The following is a 16,733-nucleotide window of genomic DNA, read 5'->3' on the forward strand; positions in this document are numbered from 1 at the left end:
ACTTTTAAGGCTTGAAACTTAAACCCTAAATATTCCAAATAATTTTAGTAGTTTCATACAATTTCCAGCAGAGGCAAATAAGCTTCATATATCACAAAAATATAGAAGCATGACTGAATTTTCAGAATTAAGAATCAATCACAAAATCACCACAAAGTGGCTCATATGAACACCAAAAATAAGCACAACCATACTCTAACTAATCCTAACCCTTACCTCTTATGTAATTCAGTTATTAAACCTTTCACACACTACAAAATGTGCACACAAAGGCAGAAGCACAATTGATGATGGTGCAACTTCGCTTTTGGCCAAAAGTGTCGCAAAAACGTCGAAATTCAACCACTTTGAGCTCGAATCTGTCTAATTTCTTAGGCGTGCTCCATGGGTGCTTCAAGATGAGTTCTCTATAGATGGAGAAGAGTTAGAATTCATCATAGCTACTATTTAAAATAGAAAAAAAAAAGAGGAAGAACAAGGATTTACCTAGCCAAAATTTTGGTATAAACGCAAGGATTAGAGAAAACGGACAACAGTTTGTGCTTGTATGGTTTGAGTCCTTGAAGAATACATGAAGAACAATGGAAGAAGAGTTGAAATAGTGGCCGGGGCGCAGAGAACAAGTTTAAGAATTTTCTATCTTTCTCTCTCAAGAATTTGGTCAAAAGAGTGTAAAAATGTGTAAAGTGTTTTGTGAATTTTGTGGCAAATGCTTCCTTAAATAAAAAATCAAAGTCTTAGTAAATTTATGATGGTAAAAAGGGCTGGAATTTTCATGGTCATGGGCTGGGCTTTAATGAATAAGGAGCGTGAAAACGAGGAAGCTTAGTCAGCGCTTGCATGTCGAACTTATCCACAATTAACCGCAGTTAGTTACTCGTGATTAAATGCACAGCAAAGAGGCGATAAAAGGCTGAGATAGTCTCGACTTAGAGGTTTAGAAGGAGATACAAGTTACCTGGATACCAAGTAAGAAGATTTGGGGTTTCTAGGAGTCATTTGCAGAATACTAGTCAAAAATTCGGTTCGTGTAACTTTTATCGTGCGCTAAAATAATTAATGGCTAATATTTATTCTTAAAAGAGAAAATCATGGATGGATAACTAATATAAATCTTGAGGCACATTTAGTTGAGTAGAAATTATTTTGACCACTGATTCCGAGGGTTTTGGTTACTAGAATTTTTCTCGACGCACGCAAAACCATCATTAAAAGTGAATTCCCGACTCTAAAAGTTTCTAGTGAGAAAAATAAACTAATGGTAAGCTAATATTTATTATTTACTAGTCAAACTTGACTTAAGGAGATTAATTACTATATTAATGGCCTTTTTTTAATTTTTAATTTATTCTTTCTTTCTTTTTTTAATTTTCGTTTTTTTTTTACCATTGAGTCAGCCTCACTATTTTTTATTGGGGCGTGATTCGAGATTTTGCGAAATAAATTTTAAAATAATCAAAAAAATATGTTTACCATAAACCGGATTCTTACAATGATTCTAAGGAAAGCTTCTCTGGAATAGAATAAAATTTCAATATTAGAAGAGCGAAGCAAACATGGTGCTTCATGATCTCATTAAACCTGAAAAACACATTATTTAATTTCTAGATCATCTTATATATGTAAGTTAATTTATTTAATATTAATTTTAATTAGTGTTAGTGTTGACCGTATTAGTTAATATTATTTAGAGATTGTTAATATATTATAATTTGTTAGTGTAGTTTAAAAATTTAATTTAGTTAAGATATTGGTAAAATAATCAGTGCTCTAATTTTTAAATGTTAGAATATATAAAGTAAATTATTTTAAAAAATATTTTGAGTTAATATAAAGTTGATATAATTAGTTAAAATTTTAGATTCTGTACTTGAATTTATTTTGTAATATATATAGGTATAACTAACAAAAATAATACGTGATTAATAAGAGTGGAATATCAAAAAGTTGTAATTAATATTTAAAAAAAAAGAATACTAACGATAATAATATGTGTAGAATGAACATATTAAAAGCTATTATTAATATTTTTTTTTAAAAGTAAGTTTAAAAGCGTTTGCTAGTATATTTACTAATATTCGTTAAAATATGTTTATTAAAAAGTTATAATTCTATTATAAATGATAATAATACTAGAAGATAGATGGTATGATTTTTATTGTTATGTTGCCTTGTTAAATTTTAATAACAAGCATGAATGTTTTTTTTATTATCTTAATATTTTAATATATTTTATTACGTTAGTATATTTGTATAGAAACACTGTCTTTTTAAAAAGGAAATAAATTGTTATTGAGAAAAAAAACGATAAATAAATAGAAATTTTTTATAAGGTTAGTTTTTTAATAAGTTTAATTACATGAATTATTAAATTTATTTAGGAATAGTATTTTTTACATATGTAGTTACTGTATTTAAATATTAACAAACACAAATCATTCAAAGTCCAAAGGTGAGAGTTATAATTCGTTTGTTTTAAGTTATATTTCTATTCCAATTATGAAAAAAATTAAAGATACGTACTTTAAATTTAGTTCTTATCATATTTTTTTTATTTGTTGATCAGGGTTTAAGATTATTGAAACTCAAATATTTGAATGTGTTAGAATTATGTGATTCAATTGCTACTGAATTTTTAAACGAGACTGAGTTTGAACACATATTTCATATTGGAAGAGTACAAGAGTACTTGGCAATGTTAACAGCATTGGTTGAAAGATGGAATCTAGATACACATACTTTGCACCTTTTGACTGGTGAATATACGGTAATTTTAAAAGATGTAGTAATGATTCTTGGCCTTGGAAGCAATGGCATGTCAGTTTCAGGGTTAAGGATAAGTAGTCACAGCCTCCTTAGTGGATGAGTGCATGGATCAGTTTGGAAATGCACCCATAGGGAAGGATTGTCGCAAAAGTTTCATTAAGTTGACCTAGCTTAGGCGGTATAAAAATAATGTAGACTTGACTGATATTGTTGCTATACAAAGGTATGTAAAAGCTGACATTATGATGTTATTTAGTACAACCTTGTTTTGTGATAACTCTGGCACCGGAGTCCATTGAAAATTTTTACTGTTGCTCCGTGAATTTCACTGGATAAGGGAATTTAGTTTCTCCTCCAATTATGGGCTTGGGAGCGGATGCCTTTACTAGCTCCAATTCCTCAAACTCCACGGTTTTCACTAGCTTACCGGTACGTGTTACTTTGTATAATGTGCATAGTTTCTAAATTCATGCTTTTCCTTTGACTTAACTGTGTTTCGACAGGTGGTTGATTGGACATCTCTGTCGAATGATTATAGAAATTGGACAACATGACGGTTTAGGGAGTTATTGGACACGATGGATGATGTTGTTAGGGTATAGATTCATATCTTAACTTAGTTGTCATTTAATGTTCATTTATAATGCTTAGCATCTGTTTTCGATAAAATGTGATTTTTTTCCATGTTGTTGCAGTTTGTGTGAGATTTATACAATCAAAACAGGCTTTCTTCCCACCTGGTGTCGGCAGATATCTGTCATGATAAATTATGTTGGAATGCGATGGTCCCTTTGGTCTCATTTGAGTGCGTGGAGTGGCATTCAATGGATAGGATGACAAGATAGTTCGGTATGCAACAAGGCATTCCGGGAGCCACCGCAAGGGATCTTGGCGGTGCGCATAACAATGTGTTGACTGGACCAAAAAATTTGAATTGGATTGTAGCGTACAATAATTGGATATCAATGTGGCAGGACTGATTTAATTGCCGACTTACTAATCTTAATCCGGTCATTACTTATGATGCGGATGAGTTTTATATGAGTTGGTACATATGTCAATTTTCAAATCACTTGTTGTTGGCCACAGTCAATAATCCTGGTGAACAATCAGTACCACCACATCCATAGTCACAAACACATCCACAACAAGAAGTTTGACAGGGTCCTGAGATGTTGTCTTTTAACCAAGGTTGTGAGAACCGGACCGGTCATCGAACCGGTCAAGTGACTGGTTTAATGGTTCAATCGTAGTTGAACCGTGGTTGAACCGATTTAATTAAATATAGAGTGAAATTATAAAAAATTGAATACATAATTTTAAAAAGTTAAATTCAATAATTTTAAACTAATAAGATTCAAAATTTAACAATTTCACAAAATGAACAATACATAATTTATCATTAAAAGGCCATAAACAACTTCAAATGACAATATTCAAAACGCACATAAATGACAAATGACAAACACAATGTTTTGCAACAAAAAAAAAAACAATGTTCAACAAACAATACTTCAACTAAACAAAGACACTACTCATCAGAAGTCATAATCATCATTAAGTGTTCCGATGTCTCCATCATAAATCGGTAATCCAAAGCCAGCATCTTCAGAAATACCACCAAAAGAAGTATTTGAGGATTGAATTACAACATCAGGCATATCCACTTCAACTTCCATGTCTCCACCATCTAATAAAATAGAAAGAAAACTCAATAAGAAATCAATGTTAATGACATGTATCTTTATGGAAGGAAACAAAGTTTGCTATGTCACTCACCATTAGGATACGAAGGCATAGCATTATCAGTGTATATTAAACTTTCAATGCCTTCAACATCTTCATTAGTAAATTCAGGATCATCCTCATCTGTCATTACCCAAAAATCTACTGTGTCAATGCTTTGAATGTCAATTGGGTCATAATTCCTCTTCTTTCGATGCAACATAGATTGAAGGCGTAGGTTATAGGTGACATAAACAATGTCACTTAACCTTTGATGCTCTAATCGGTTCCTCCTCTTTGAATGGATTTGTTCAAAAAGGCTCCAGTTCCTCTCACATCCAGATGAAGAAGAGGTTTGATGAAGAAGACAAACTGCCATTTTTTGCAAATTAGGAGCACTCCCACCGTGTAGCCTCCACCATTCACCTACGTAGATATAAAAATCAAATACTTTTTAATGTTTACCAATTATCACCCAACATAATAAACTTTGATACTAAACTAAACTTGGATATGAAATAAGTCAAATAACTTACTAGGTTCGAGTCTTGATGCCGCTCTCTTAGCACTTTTCCTCCCAAAACTTTCTTTACAATCTCGATACAGCTGTATCTCTTGCATTGCAGCAACTGAGTCATCACAAAGTGTTTCAACATCAAGCAAATCAAGTAAAGATCTCAAAACATTTGCCTTCTCAACAAAACCCTCACTGTAGAAAATGCCCGGATTTAAAAAGTACGCTGCCGCATGGAGATCACGCTTCAAATGCTTATCCCAACTTATTTTCAAGATACTCGTGTATGGCATATAAGCAGCTTTCCGATTTCTGAACATGGTCTTGATAGCCTTTTTTTCTCTTTGCATGCCTTCATACACGATTCTCAAAGAGGGTTTTTCATCAGCATCAACAAGCCTCAACAACTTAATAAAAGGACCAACAATTTTCACAGTGGTAAGACAGTCTTGCCAAAATTTACTGTTCAAGACAATTGAACTAACCATCTTTCCATTAGCACTTTTGGATAACTTATGAGAAGTAAAATATTGGTCTACCATCAATGTCTGTAAATCTACCTTGTGATCATATATACTTTTCAAAGTAATAAAAACAGTGGCAAAATGTGTGACTCCTGGTCAAACAATTTCTGTCCAACTTTTTCTTTTTCTAAGCCAAGACAATAAGATCATATGATTGTAGACAAATACAGTCACTTTTGAAGCACGGAAAGCAAGGTCAGATAAATGAGGAATACTTGCAATATCTTTCAATATAAGATTGATACAATGGGCAGCACAGGGAGACCAAAATATATTTGGGTATTTTTCATGAATAAGTTTTCCAGCAGATACATAATTAGCAGCATTATCAGTGACCACATGCACAATGTTACTAGGCCCAACCCACTCAATAACATCAGCAAACAAATTAAACAATGCATTGTCAATTTTTATCACATCAGAAGCATCAACAGTCTTAACAAACGACATACCAGCAGGACAATAAACTAGAAAGTTAATTAAAGTTCGTTGCCTTTGATCAGTCCACCCATCTGCCATCAGTGTACAACCCGTGATTTTCCATGAGCTCCTATACTTTTCAACCAGCAACTGACACTCTCTCTTAAGATCAACCAGCAAATGAACTCTCATTTTATCATATGACGGTCCCTTAAAACCAGGTCTAATTGCAGCAACACCATCCAATGCAGGTTGAAAGTAAGGTGATTGAATTGCATTGAAAGGAATACATGCATCAACAATCCATTTGGCAAGTCCCAACTTAGCCTTGTGCACAATTTCTTTGCTAGCCAAAACACTTCTCAAAGTCGGTTGAGATCCTGGAGTAGTTCTTTCTTTAAAGTAACTTCCAATTTATGTAGCTACTACAACTCTTCTCTTTCCTTTGTCTCCCGTTGTTGTAGGAACAACAACTTGTATAGGGTTAGGCGATTCAGCCTCTTGTGCATGTGCTTTCCCACCATAAGCCTCCTCCTCAAATTTTCTTTTCTCCATCTTATTTTTCTTGTTTTCCATCTGAATCCTTTTGAATTGAAGTTCAACTTCTTCAGTTACTTTGCTACATACTTTGATTTGTCCAGAAATTTTCGCAAGATGATATTTCATCCTATATATCCCCCCTCCATTATAAGTGTTCAAACAAAAAATACATGTATATTGTGCCTTATTATTTTTATCATATTTCACAGTGAAATATTCCCAAGTCGGGTCAGATTTTCCTCGAGAGGAAGCTGTCTGAGATTCTTGTCCAGCATTATGTTATTGTTGTTGATCATTTTGTGACTATTCCATCTAAATTTAGAATGCCAGCAACCCAGAATCCAGACCAATATATCAATTCATAGTTCATAGTACATACAATTTATAATTTTATATGCATTCAATATAGCAGAATCGACAAAATAAAAAAACTAAACAGAGCAGACTTGAAAAGATTCAAAAAAAAAAAATTGAAGAACAGAGCAGAACATAATTTTTAATTTCAACATGCATCAATTTTATTCTCAAATCCAACATACAAGTATACAACAAATTTATTCCACATTTGATTAATCATATAAAAAAATAGAAGAATAGAAGCCAGAAAAAAAAATTGAAACAGTATACACTGAACAGACGCCAGAAACCCAGATCTTACCTCAAGAGAAGAACGAAGAAAAGCCAGAAAACAACACAGCACGAACAGAAGCCACAAACCAAGAAACCCAGAAACCAAGAAGCCAGAAACAGAGAAACCCAGAAGCCAGAAACGGAGAAACCTAAAAGCCAGAAATGGAGAAACCTAGAAACCCAGGTGCGCGACGGTGTGCGAACGTGGCCGAACGTCGAGTGTTCTTCACGGCGTCCTATGATTCGTTGTATGCAGAAGCTGCTTCAATTTTGGAGAGTGGAGAATAGATTGGGAGTGGAGCTGATGGTTGGGAGTGGCAGTGGAGGTTTCTTCAGTCTTCAGTCTTCAGTCTTCATTTCTTCGAATATTTTGGAGAATAGAGATTAGGAATTTTGGATTTTCAATTTTGGAGTGGCAGCCTGCAAGTCATGCGTTCTTCATCTTTTTTTTTTTTAACAAACGACGTCGTTTTACTAGCAGCGGGAAAAACCGGCACCTATAAAAACTGGGCCGGTTCGCTCGGTTCGCCGGTTAACCGCTGACCGGTTTTTTCACCGGTTTTTTGCAGGACGGTTTTAGAGGTGGACCGGACTGGTTAGGTGATTGGTTTCTGGTTAACCGGGTTGAACCGGTCCGATTTTCAGAACATTGCTTTTAACCAAGTGGACCAACAACAGTTGTTTATCTTTGAAGAGGATCAAGCCACCATGAACCAAATTTGGAGGTTTCTTGATGACACAGATCAATCACATTGGGGCAATTATCCAGATGAAAGTCAAGTCTTCCAACCTCAAGACAATAGGCCATTTGAAATGGTGCCTGGCCATATGTCTTTAGATTCTGGACTTCACATGCCGTCGATGTCCGGGCATTCTGGGGATCCATCTACTAAGGCATTTACACACAATGAAAAAGATTCAAAATTCTATAATTTTATTTACCTATGTTGACAATAAGATTTTGCAAGTACGGTGCCTTGAACTTTCTCAAAAAGTTTGCTGCTATGTGCCTAATACAATGCATGTGGATAGCTCTCAGAGGATCCCATGCTCCATTGCTACATGCTATGGCTGAAGTAATGGACTCATGACAATCAGAAATAAGACTCACACCATCCCGAGTCACGACATATCTTCTCAAATTAGAAAGGAAAAAGTACAATGCATCAGTTGTCTCCCATTCGACAATGGCAAAGGCAATAGGCACAATATTTTTGTTGCCATCCTGTGATACTACAACCATCAGAACTCCCTTGTATTTTTCATATAAGTGTATGCCATCTACCTGCACAACTGGTTTGCAATGTCTGGATGCTCTAATACAAGGGTAAAAACTCCAGAACACACGCTGTAATACCCAGGTATCCTGAGCCAACTCATCTCCTCGATAATCAAGCAATGTTTCAAACTGCACAGCTGCTTATGGTTCTTTATTACACATAGCTTCAAACCATGTTGGCAGAGCCTCATATAAGGCCTCCCAACCGCAAAAAATCTTCTCCACTACTTTTTGTTTTTACAACCATGCTTTGCGATAGCTCACGATGTAATTGAACTTTGCTTGCACATCTGCAATCTCAGATCAAACTTTCAGAGATGGGTCAGCTTTAATTAATGGCTTTATCGCTTCTGCGATTGTCAAGGTTGCAAGAATCGGACCGGTCATTGAACCGGTCAAGTGACAGGTTCAGTGGTTTAATGGTCCAACTGGAGTCGAACCGTGGTTGAACCGGTATAATTAAATATACATTAAAATTAATTAAATTATATAAAAATTTAATATATAATTTTAAATATACGAAATTCCCCTTGCTCCCCCTGGCTCTATTCCTCCAAAGGCTTCCTTTTTACTAAATTAATTGATTAAGCTACATGCATAACTAATGTTTTTTTATTTTAATTAAAGTTTCAAAACCAGATCAACAAATACTATAGGAAAAAGAAAAATGCATATCTAATTGAAACAAAGTTCTCACATTTCTACAATGACTTGAAATTCAAAAAGAACTAGAATATATAACTGATAATACCTCGGATCCAAATCTGACATGCTTAATCAAAACTAGTTAAAATATCAACACTATAACAGCATGAGTTTGAGAAGTTTGAAAAAGTTGCTAACTAAACTAATATAGCAGCCTCATTTATGATGTTTAAGTACTATGTTAATTTTTCAAAGTCTAATTCTAAACCTTGGCAAGCTTGCTTATCTCCTCAGGGTAATCAATGTAGTACTGCAAATGCTCCTGCAATTTCAGCTTGCACCATCCAAACAAAACAAAACAACACAATTTACACAAATTTAAACAAATCACCCTCCATAATCAATTAGTCTCAATTCTCACAACAGTACACAACACAAAATTACCCAAATTCAGAAAATAACAAACATATATTAACAAAATTGATCACTAAACAAAATCAAAATGCATAAAAATAACAAACATAATGTTCTACCAAAAAAATCCAACATTAACATATATTTGTATTGTATGAAATGAATTTAATTCAGAAAATCATTTTGTAATTGCATCTTTCAAATCAGAAAATCAGAAACTAACAAAATTAACCATAAACAAAATTAACTCAAACAAGCAGCAGTAATTCAGGATATTAATCCCAGCAATCACAAAATCAGTATTATTCTAACTCAATAACTCAAAATAGTAAACCTAACCACTCAGAATCACAGAATCAGTATTATTAAAAAATTGAGAAAACAAGCAAAAATAAATTGAAGTACCAGCAGCAAGGGAGAAAGGAAGTGATGGCGACGACGGAATCGAAAGTGACAGCGACAAGAAGGGAAGTGAGCTCAAACAGAAAGAGCCAGAGGGAGAGCTCGAACAATGACCGACGGACCCTGCAATCCTTCGCGACGTCGACGCCAGGAGAGGAGGAACGTCAAGAAGATGGCTGAGCAGACTTTTCCACCAGCGACGATGGCACCCACAGCGAGGAGAAGGGTTAGGCGACGAGTGTGAGTGATGGGTTCCAAATGGTGGCTAGTGGGTGGTGGGCTGGTGGCTGTTGAAACTTTGAAGAGAAGAGAGGGAGTGAGGGCTAAGGGGATCAGAGGACAAATTAGGGTTTTTTGAGTGAGAGAAGGAAGAAACGGAAGAGGAGGGTTTTGGGTTTCACGTTTTAGCTTCAGGCCTTCAGCCATTTAATTTTTTTTAAAGCATCAAAGCGATGCCGTTTTGGTGGATTTTGAAAACCGACACTTTCAAAATCCTGGCCGGTTCGGACGATTCAGTTGTTAACTGTCGGTTTGATCAATTTTTTTACCGGTTTTTTGCAGCACAATTTTAGAGGTGGACCGGATTGACCAAATGACCAGTTTTCAGCTAACCCGGTTGAACTGGCCGGTCCGATTTTCAGAACCTTGGCGATTATGTCTGAGTTCAACTTGTAGTGGTCTTGAGAAATGGTAGATCTGGTACAAGTGTGGCTACCGTTATAACGTCTTATTTCCCAACAATATTTCTTTCGGATCAAACTTACCCTGATAAGCCAATCACAATTGTTGCCATATTGTACATATTTGGCATAAAATGTCATTGGTTCAGACGCGTATACCCGGTAGTGAACTCCTCTACGAATTATATAGTCTTTGATGGCTGCATCCACAATTTCTCTGGAACTGAATTCCATCCCAATAACAAATTTGTCATCTGCAATAATAGGTGGTTTCTGCAACAATACCACAAAAAGCAATTAAACAATATGATTTACCAACCACGGTAGAATCATCATCTCATAGTAAAGAAAATATATCTACTCTCTTAATATCATATTCACATACCAGCAGTCACATACTCAGGAAACTCTGGTGCATTCAACGCTGCAAGGTCCAAAGGGTGCATAAAAGACAGCTCCCCAAATGGATGTTGGCTTGCTAGGACATTTGCCACTTTTTTTACATCTGGCTCATTAATGCAATCAACACCGTCTCCATCTATGTTTAGATCATCTATTTCATAGTTGCCTTCAAATTCATCTTCGCCTTCACTATTGTAGTCTTCCCAATCCATGTCTCCATCGTCCTCTTCAACACCATAAGTCAAGTGTTCGAACTCAACGTATTGCTCGATGACAAAGTCTTGTGGTCAACTTTCGTGATATATTGAAAACATTTCTTGCATCGTTGCTTCATCAATGACATACTTCATCTCGAACTGTATGAATCCTCCAAATACTATTACAGGATATTTATACACAATACTAGTCACTCTTTTCAATATATGAGGATCTATCCTTTCACAAATTATACATTTTACTTCTTCAAATAATATGGTGAAAGGAACAATAATATCACATGGATTCTCACATATAAATTTTACACCTTCAGATGAATGAAAAAAAAAAACAGAGACGTAGAGTAGGAAGAAGAAGAACAAGACGAGGAAGATGAATGTGAAGCCTGGCTGAGACTTTATTTGTAGCCGCTGCAATTCTTTTTTTTTTTTTTTGAACAAATCGCCCCCTTTATACGTCAAGTCACCCCCACTATCTATCAATTCGCCCCTCCATTTTGTTTTATTAAAAAAAACTCTCTACAACTGTGCAGTAATCACTCCTTTCATTTTCTAGCTTTTCTTTATTATTTTTCATTCCTCCACAAATTACTAGCAGCGATTTCTGCCTTTAACCAATATTCAAGTAAAATACGAATTCACATCATAACGGGGAATAACACTAAAGGGACTCCAATATTAAAAAAAATGAGCCTCCTTATATCCATTTGTTTTGGAAGATTTTCAATTTGATATGTTTTGTTGTGCAAGTGTGGATCACCCATTTATTTCTAGTGAAATAAAATAAATACCTATCTTTATCTAAAAAAGTAAATAAATAATTGTACAAGTAAAGTTGTCAAATAAACCTGTAAATAGTGAATTCAATCAACTTGTCATAAGCGACGAAGCAAAAATGAAAAATCAAATTAGCCTACCTTATGAGCCAAAAAATGATTGAGCTAACGAATTAAACAAATACTAACTCATATTTTATTTATTTATTTATTTATTAAAAAATATTAAAAAAATCTAGTTTCTTAAGTGGAAAAAGAATTTAAAGAACTTTGTCTAGACATTTATACAAATTTTTATTACACATTCATATATTTTCATATGAACTTTAAAAGTAAAATTGTTATATTTATATTATTTTCTTAAAATAAAATATAAAAAAACTAAAAACGATCTATTAAAACTCCGAGACTCAAATTCGCATAATTCGCGAGTTATTTAAAACAAGCTAAATTGATTTGCTTCAAAAAGAGCCATATTTTTAAGAACTTAATTCGCCTTTTTAGGATTCCCCGCAGCCAACTTGCAAATTTCAATTATTTTTGAACGGCTCTATATGTACATACAACTTTTGCTTAACATAAATATACTCCACAAAACTTGAAAAGTATTACCCGCACAAGCCTCCAATAATTATAACCGTCGCATTCTTGTTTCATAATCGCCCAATCTTATTAGATATATATGCAATGCAATATGCAATTATGCATGCGTCCGTGGTGACGTCAGCTTTTAACTAATTGCTACCAATTGGCCAATTGGATTCGTTGAAGACTTGAAGCTTACGAGTTAGTCAGTCACTATTGCATCTATGACACACTTCAAAGAACAATAGTGGATGTTATTTGTTAGAAACAAGAGATTAAATTGAAAAAATGATTTGTGTGTATTCAAGTTGTTTATTTATGTTGTCTGAAATGATATAATATAAAAGAGTATTTATAGGTACTAAGAGAATTGTAATTCCTATAATAAATATTTAGGTATACTAAATAATACTAATCGATCCTAATTGATCCTAATTATATTCTAATATTATTAATTTAATTAAGGTTGTTAATTAGCGATTAAAACAATAATAATGGCAACGATGACTAGCTAGAGAGTGGTGAATTGACGATAGTTGTAGCCGCCGGCGACTCAACTACACTGACGGTGGCACGGTGAAGAGTCAATAAGCTCAGTTAACTTTAATTTGCTTATTGTGACTTTCTTGGTCGTATTCACTGCAGCAGTGTCACACACACACACATCAACTAATCTGAACATAAATTGTTGGTTAGTTGAACATCAATTCTATCGTCACTTAGTTCCCAAATTATTGCTACTATAATAATGTCTCATTTAAGATTAATTAATCGTTTGGGCTTTGAATGATGACCTATTCAAAACAAAAATCCGTTTTTAATGTTACGTTAAGACTTTAATAATAATAATAATATCATCTATTAGTGAGTTATGTAATACACTAAGCTAGTAAAATATTATGCATATGGTGCAGTGATGTAGTCCCTAACTCAGTCCCAAACTCATGATCTGTTTTAGAGACGCTCAAACGTAAAATTGTGAAAGTGTCATACACCAGTCACAAGTTCTTGGTTTATGAATTAACAAGAGATTTTTTTTTTTTTGACGTTTGTTATTATCAACAAACAACAAATGAAGCATTGAATCTACCTTATCTTGTAATAAGGATTAAGGTTGTCTCGTGCAAATCAATACTTCTTTATCTCTATACCGTATTGAAGTGGCCATCACCTGCTGATGATATTCACACCGCCCACAGCCCCACCTTTGTGTCGTGTCCTTGGATTGTACGTCTAATAATCTCTTATTCATTTTTTTTTTCGTCAACCTTTACCTCTCTTGATGACCTAAATGGCTAATCACATAATTATACACTCTTCAATTAGGAGGAAAGGAAGGCGACAGTGGGGGAAATGACATAGAAGAGGGTTATGTTTGGGATAGATTAAGGTTTGAAAAGGCGGGGCTTAGAATAAATTAAGCTTTGGAAAAGAGAGGATTTGGATAAAATTGGATTAAACTTAATTAACTGAGTCCCAATTCATTTAAACTTATTTTAAATTTTTACTAACTTAAGTATTAGAATCCCTTGTAGATACCATCCACTATTGACTTGTTAATACCAGTGAACAAGTCAGAATTTATACTCAAGAGTCTGAATTTTACATTTAGGTCTATATCACCATGATTTTAAGTATTGTCTTGAAACATTGGCGTCATTGTTGGAGATTCGGAGATTAACTTTCAACCATAGTGGACGCACATCTTAAATATGGACGTACTGCATTTGACTCAGGATCACAAAGTGGAGATCATCGTAATAATGATCGAGCACTCTCTATATTTTAGCATTCTGAAAGAAACAAAGGAGAGCAAAGAAGATGAAGAATGAGCTCCCAAGTTCACATCCCAGAAGGATCAGGAACTAGAAACGCAACAAATATCATGGGCTCGTCCATGGTCACCAAGGACGACTCGAACAACTAAAAATTGAGTTGGAAAAACAAAGAGAGTCTGAGCAACCGTTGCGGAGAAAATTATACAACCGCAAAGAGTTGGAAGACAAATTGAAGAAGTTGGAGACTGACTTCAAGAACAGAAAAAATTGAGAAGAAAAGGACACAACTCCTTCAGGAAGTGATTCCTACTCGAAAGATATTATGCGAGCTAAAGTTTTCAAAAATTTTAAGAGCCTAAACATAGATATCTACGATGGTTCCACCGACCCATGACATCACTTTAGCAACTTCAAGAGTCATATGTATCTAGCAGATGCTTTTGATGTAATTCGACATAAAGCATTTTCAACCACACTGACTAAAGCGGCAATAAAGTGGTTTGACAACCTACCCCCAAGGTTGATGACATGTTTTGATGATTTGGAAAAGAATTTTCTCATCCATTATTTCATCTAAAGGGACAAGAATAAGGAGAATTTCTTAGAGTATATATGAAAAGATTCAATAAAGCCTGCTTAAAAATCTAAATCCTACCAATAGAGGCGATCATAAGGGGAGTAGTGAATGACCTCAAATTACAGACCATTCTCACGTCAATTTCAAAGAGACACCCGAGCTCTCTCTACGAGGTCCAGAAAAAACCAAAAATAATACATAAGCATGGAAAAATCTGCGTAGCTCAAAAAGTCTCACCAAAGCGGATAGAATGGCAAAAAGGAGGAACAAAGAAAGAATGAAGACTATATTGGTCTAACAAAGAGGTATCACTCCTAGAGTCCCTTAAGAGTATTCCTAGTTGAAGCTTTTAGAGGTATTTGTCAAGTTGAAAAGTTACCACTTCCACAACCTATCTAAAGCAATAAAGGAGAAAACAGGTCATCTATGGCCACCCCACCAATGATTGCTACGACCTCAAAAATATTATTTAAAAGCTTGCACGAGAAGGCAAGCTCGATAAATATCTGGTGATCGACAAGTCGGATAGGAAATACAGGGCATCCAGAGAAGACCACAAGAGGAAAGAAAGAGAGGGGACTAATGAACCTAAGAGAACTCCAAAGTGTCATATCCATATGATCGCAGGAGGATTCGCAGGCAGAATTTCAAAAATCTCCCAAAAATGGCACCTAAAAGAGGTATATCAGGTGGGAGCCGAAAAACAAGACCGTCATCTACCCAAGACCACCTTTACAAAAGAGAATGCTCGAAATGTGTTACCAGACATGATGACCCAGTAGTAAACACGACGATTTTAGCAATACTAACTTGCACAGAACTTTAGTTGACCAAGAAAGCTCAACCAATATTCTTTTCAAGGAGACATTCGACAAGCTCAAACTGGATGCAAAATATCTAAGGGCATACCCGAACACTTTGTTTAGGTTAGGAAAACATCCATCCACCCTCTCGGTTTCATCAATTTATATATGAACTTTGGAAAGAGTCTAAGAAGTAGCACCATAAAGATCGACTACATAGTGGTCATATCCCTTCAGCTTATATTGCACTCATTAAAAGAGGTACATTGAAGCGGTTAGCAGCGATGGTCTCTACACCATATTTATGCATGAAGTTCCCAACAAAGGAAGGAATTGCAACAGTTCACAGAGACCAAGTCCTTGGAAGACGATGATACAACAAAAGTTTAAGCCTCAAAGGGACAAAAACAGGAGAACTTATTTCTGTGCTAAAAATCAGCAGTCCAAGGGAACGGAATTCTCTTCGACCTCATCTGGAAGGAAAGTTAGAAGAAGTTTAAATTGGAAAGAGATCTTAGCAGACTTTAAGTGTAGGATTAGAACTCTGTCAAAAACTCAAGCAGGAGTTGATTCAACTCTTGCAAGAGAACTCATATTTGTTTGCATGAAAAGTGTCTGACATGCTAGGCATCTCACCCGAGTTAATGTCACATAAGCTGTTGATATATCCTGGCTCAAAGCCAATTCAACAAAAAAAAAAGTTCGGTGAGGAGAGAGCCCGTGTAATAGAAGAACAAGTGGATGCACTCTTGGAAGCCGGGTTCATTAGGGAAGTGGAATACCCGCTTTGGTTGGCTAATTTACTCTTGGTCAAGAAACAAAACGGAAAATAAAGTATGTGTGTTGATTACATCAACCTAAACAAAGCATGTCCTAATGACCCCTATCTCTACCTAACATTGACGCTCTGGTAAATGTAACATCAGGATACAGATTTTTATCATTCATGGATGCTTACTTGGGGTACAACCAAATACCCATGCATGTCCAGACTAGAAAAAGACCTCATTCATCATCTCAAAGGCAAATTATTGCTATATAGTAATGTTATTTGGATT

General features: G+C 35.0%; 1 protein-coding gene across 1 annotated transcript; it reads right to left on the reverse strand.

Annotated features, from left to right (window-relative positions):
• Positions 1-4,304: 4,304 nt before the first annotated feature.
• LOC112705020 (uncharacterized) lies at positions 4,305-5,547 on the reverse strand. The gene is made up of 3 exons (XM_025755881.2): positions 5,028-5,547; positions 4,546-4,917; positions 4,305-4,456 (listed from the first exon to the last, which is right to left on the reverse strand). Exons 1-3 carry the CDS (start codon positions 5,545-5,547, stop codon positions 4,305-4,307), a joined length of 1,044 nt encoding a protein of 347 aa, XP_025611666.2.
• Between the last annotated feature and the right edge of the window lie 11,186 nt (positions 5,548-16,733).

Source organism: Arachis hypogaea, chromosome 8 (assembly GCF_003086295.3).
Source record: "Arachis hypogaea cultivar Tifrunner chromosome 8, arahy.Tifrunner.gnm2.J5K5, whole genome shotgun sequence".
Classification (NCBI taxonomy): domain Eukaryota; kingdom Viridiplantae; phylum Streptophyta; class Magnoliopsida; order Fabales; family Fabaceae; genus Arachis; species Arachis hypogaea.

Excerpts from the sequence above, each read along its gene's own strand:
- LOC112705020 (XM_025755881.2), bottom strand. The coding sequence starts at position 5,547 with ATGGTAGACCAATATTTTACTTCTCATAAGTTATCCAAAAGTGCTAAT. Across the intron at positions 4,918-5,027 it reads GGCATCAAGACTCGAACCTA|GTGAATGGTGGAGGCTACAC; the intron begins GTAAGTTATTTG and ends ATATCTACGTAG. Across the intron at positions 4,457-4,545 it reads TATGCCTTCGTATCCTAATG|ATGGTGGAGACATGGAAGTT; the intron begins GTGAGTGACATA and ends CTATTTTATTAG.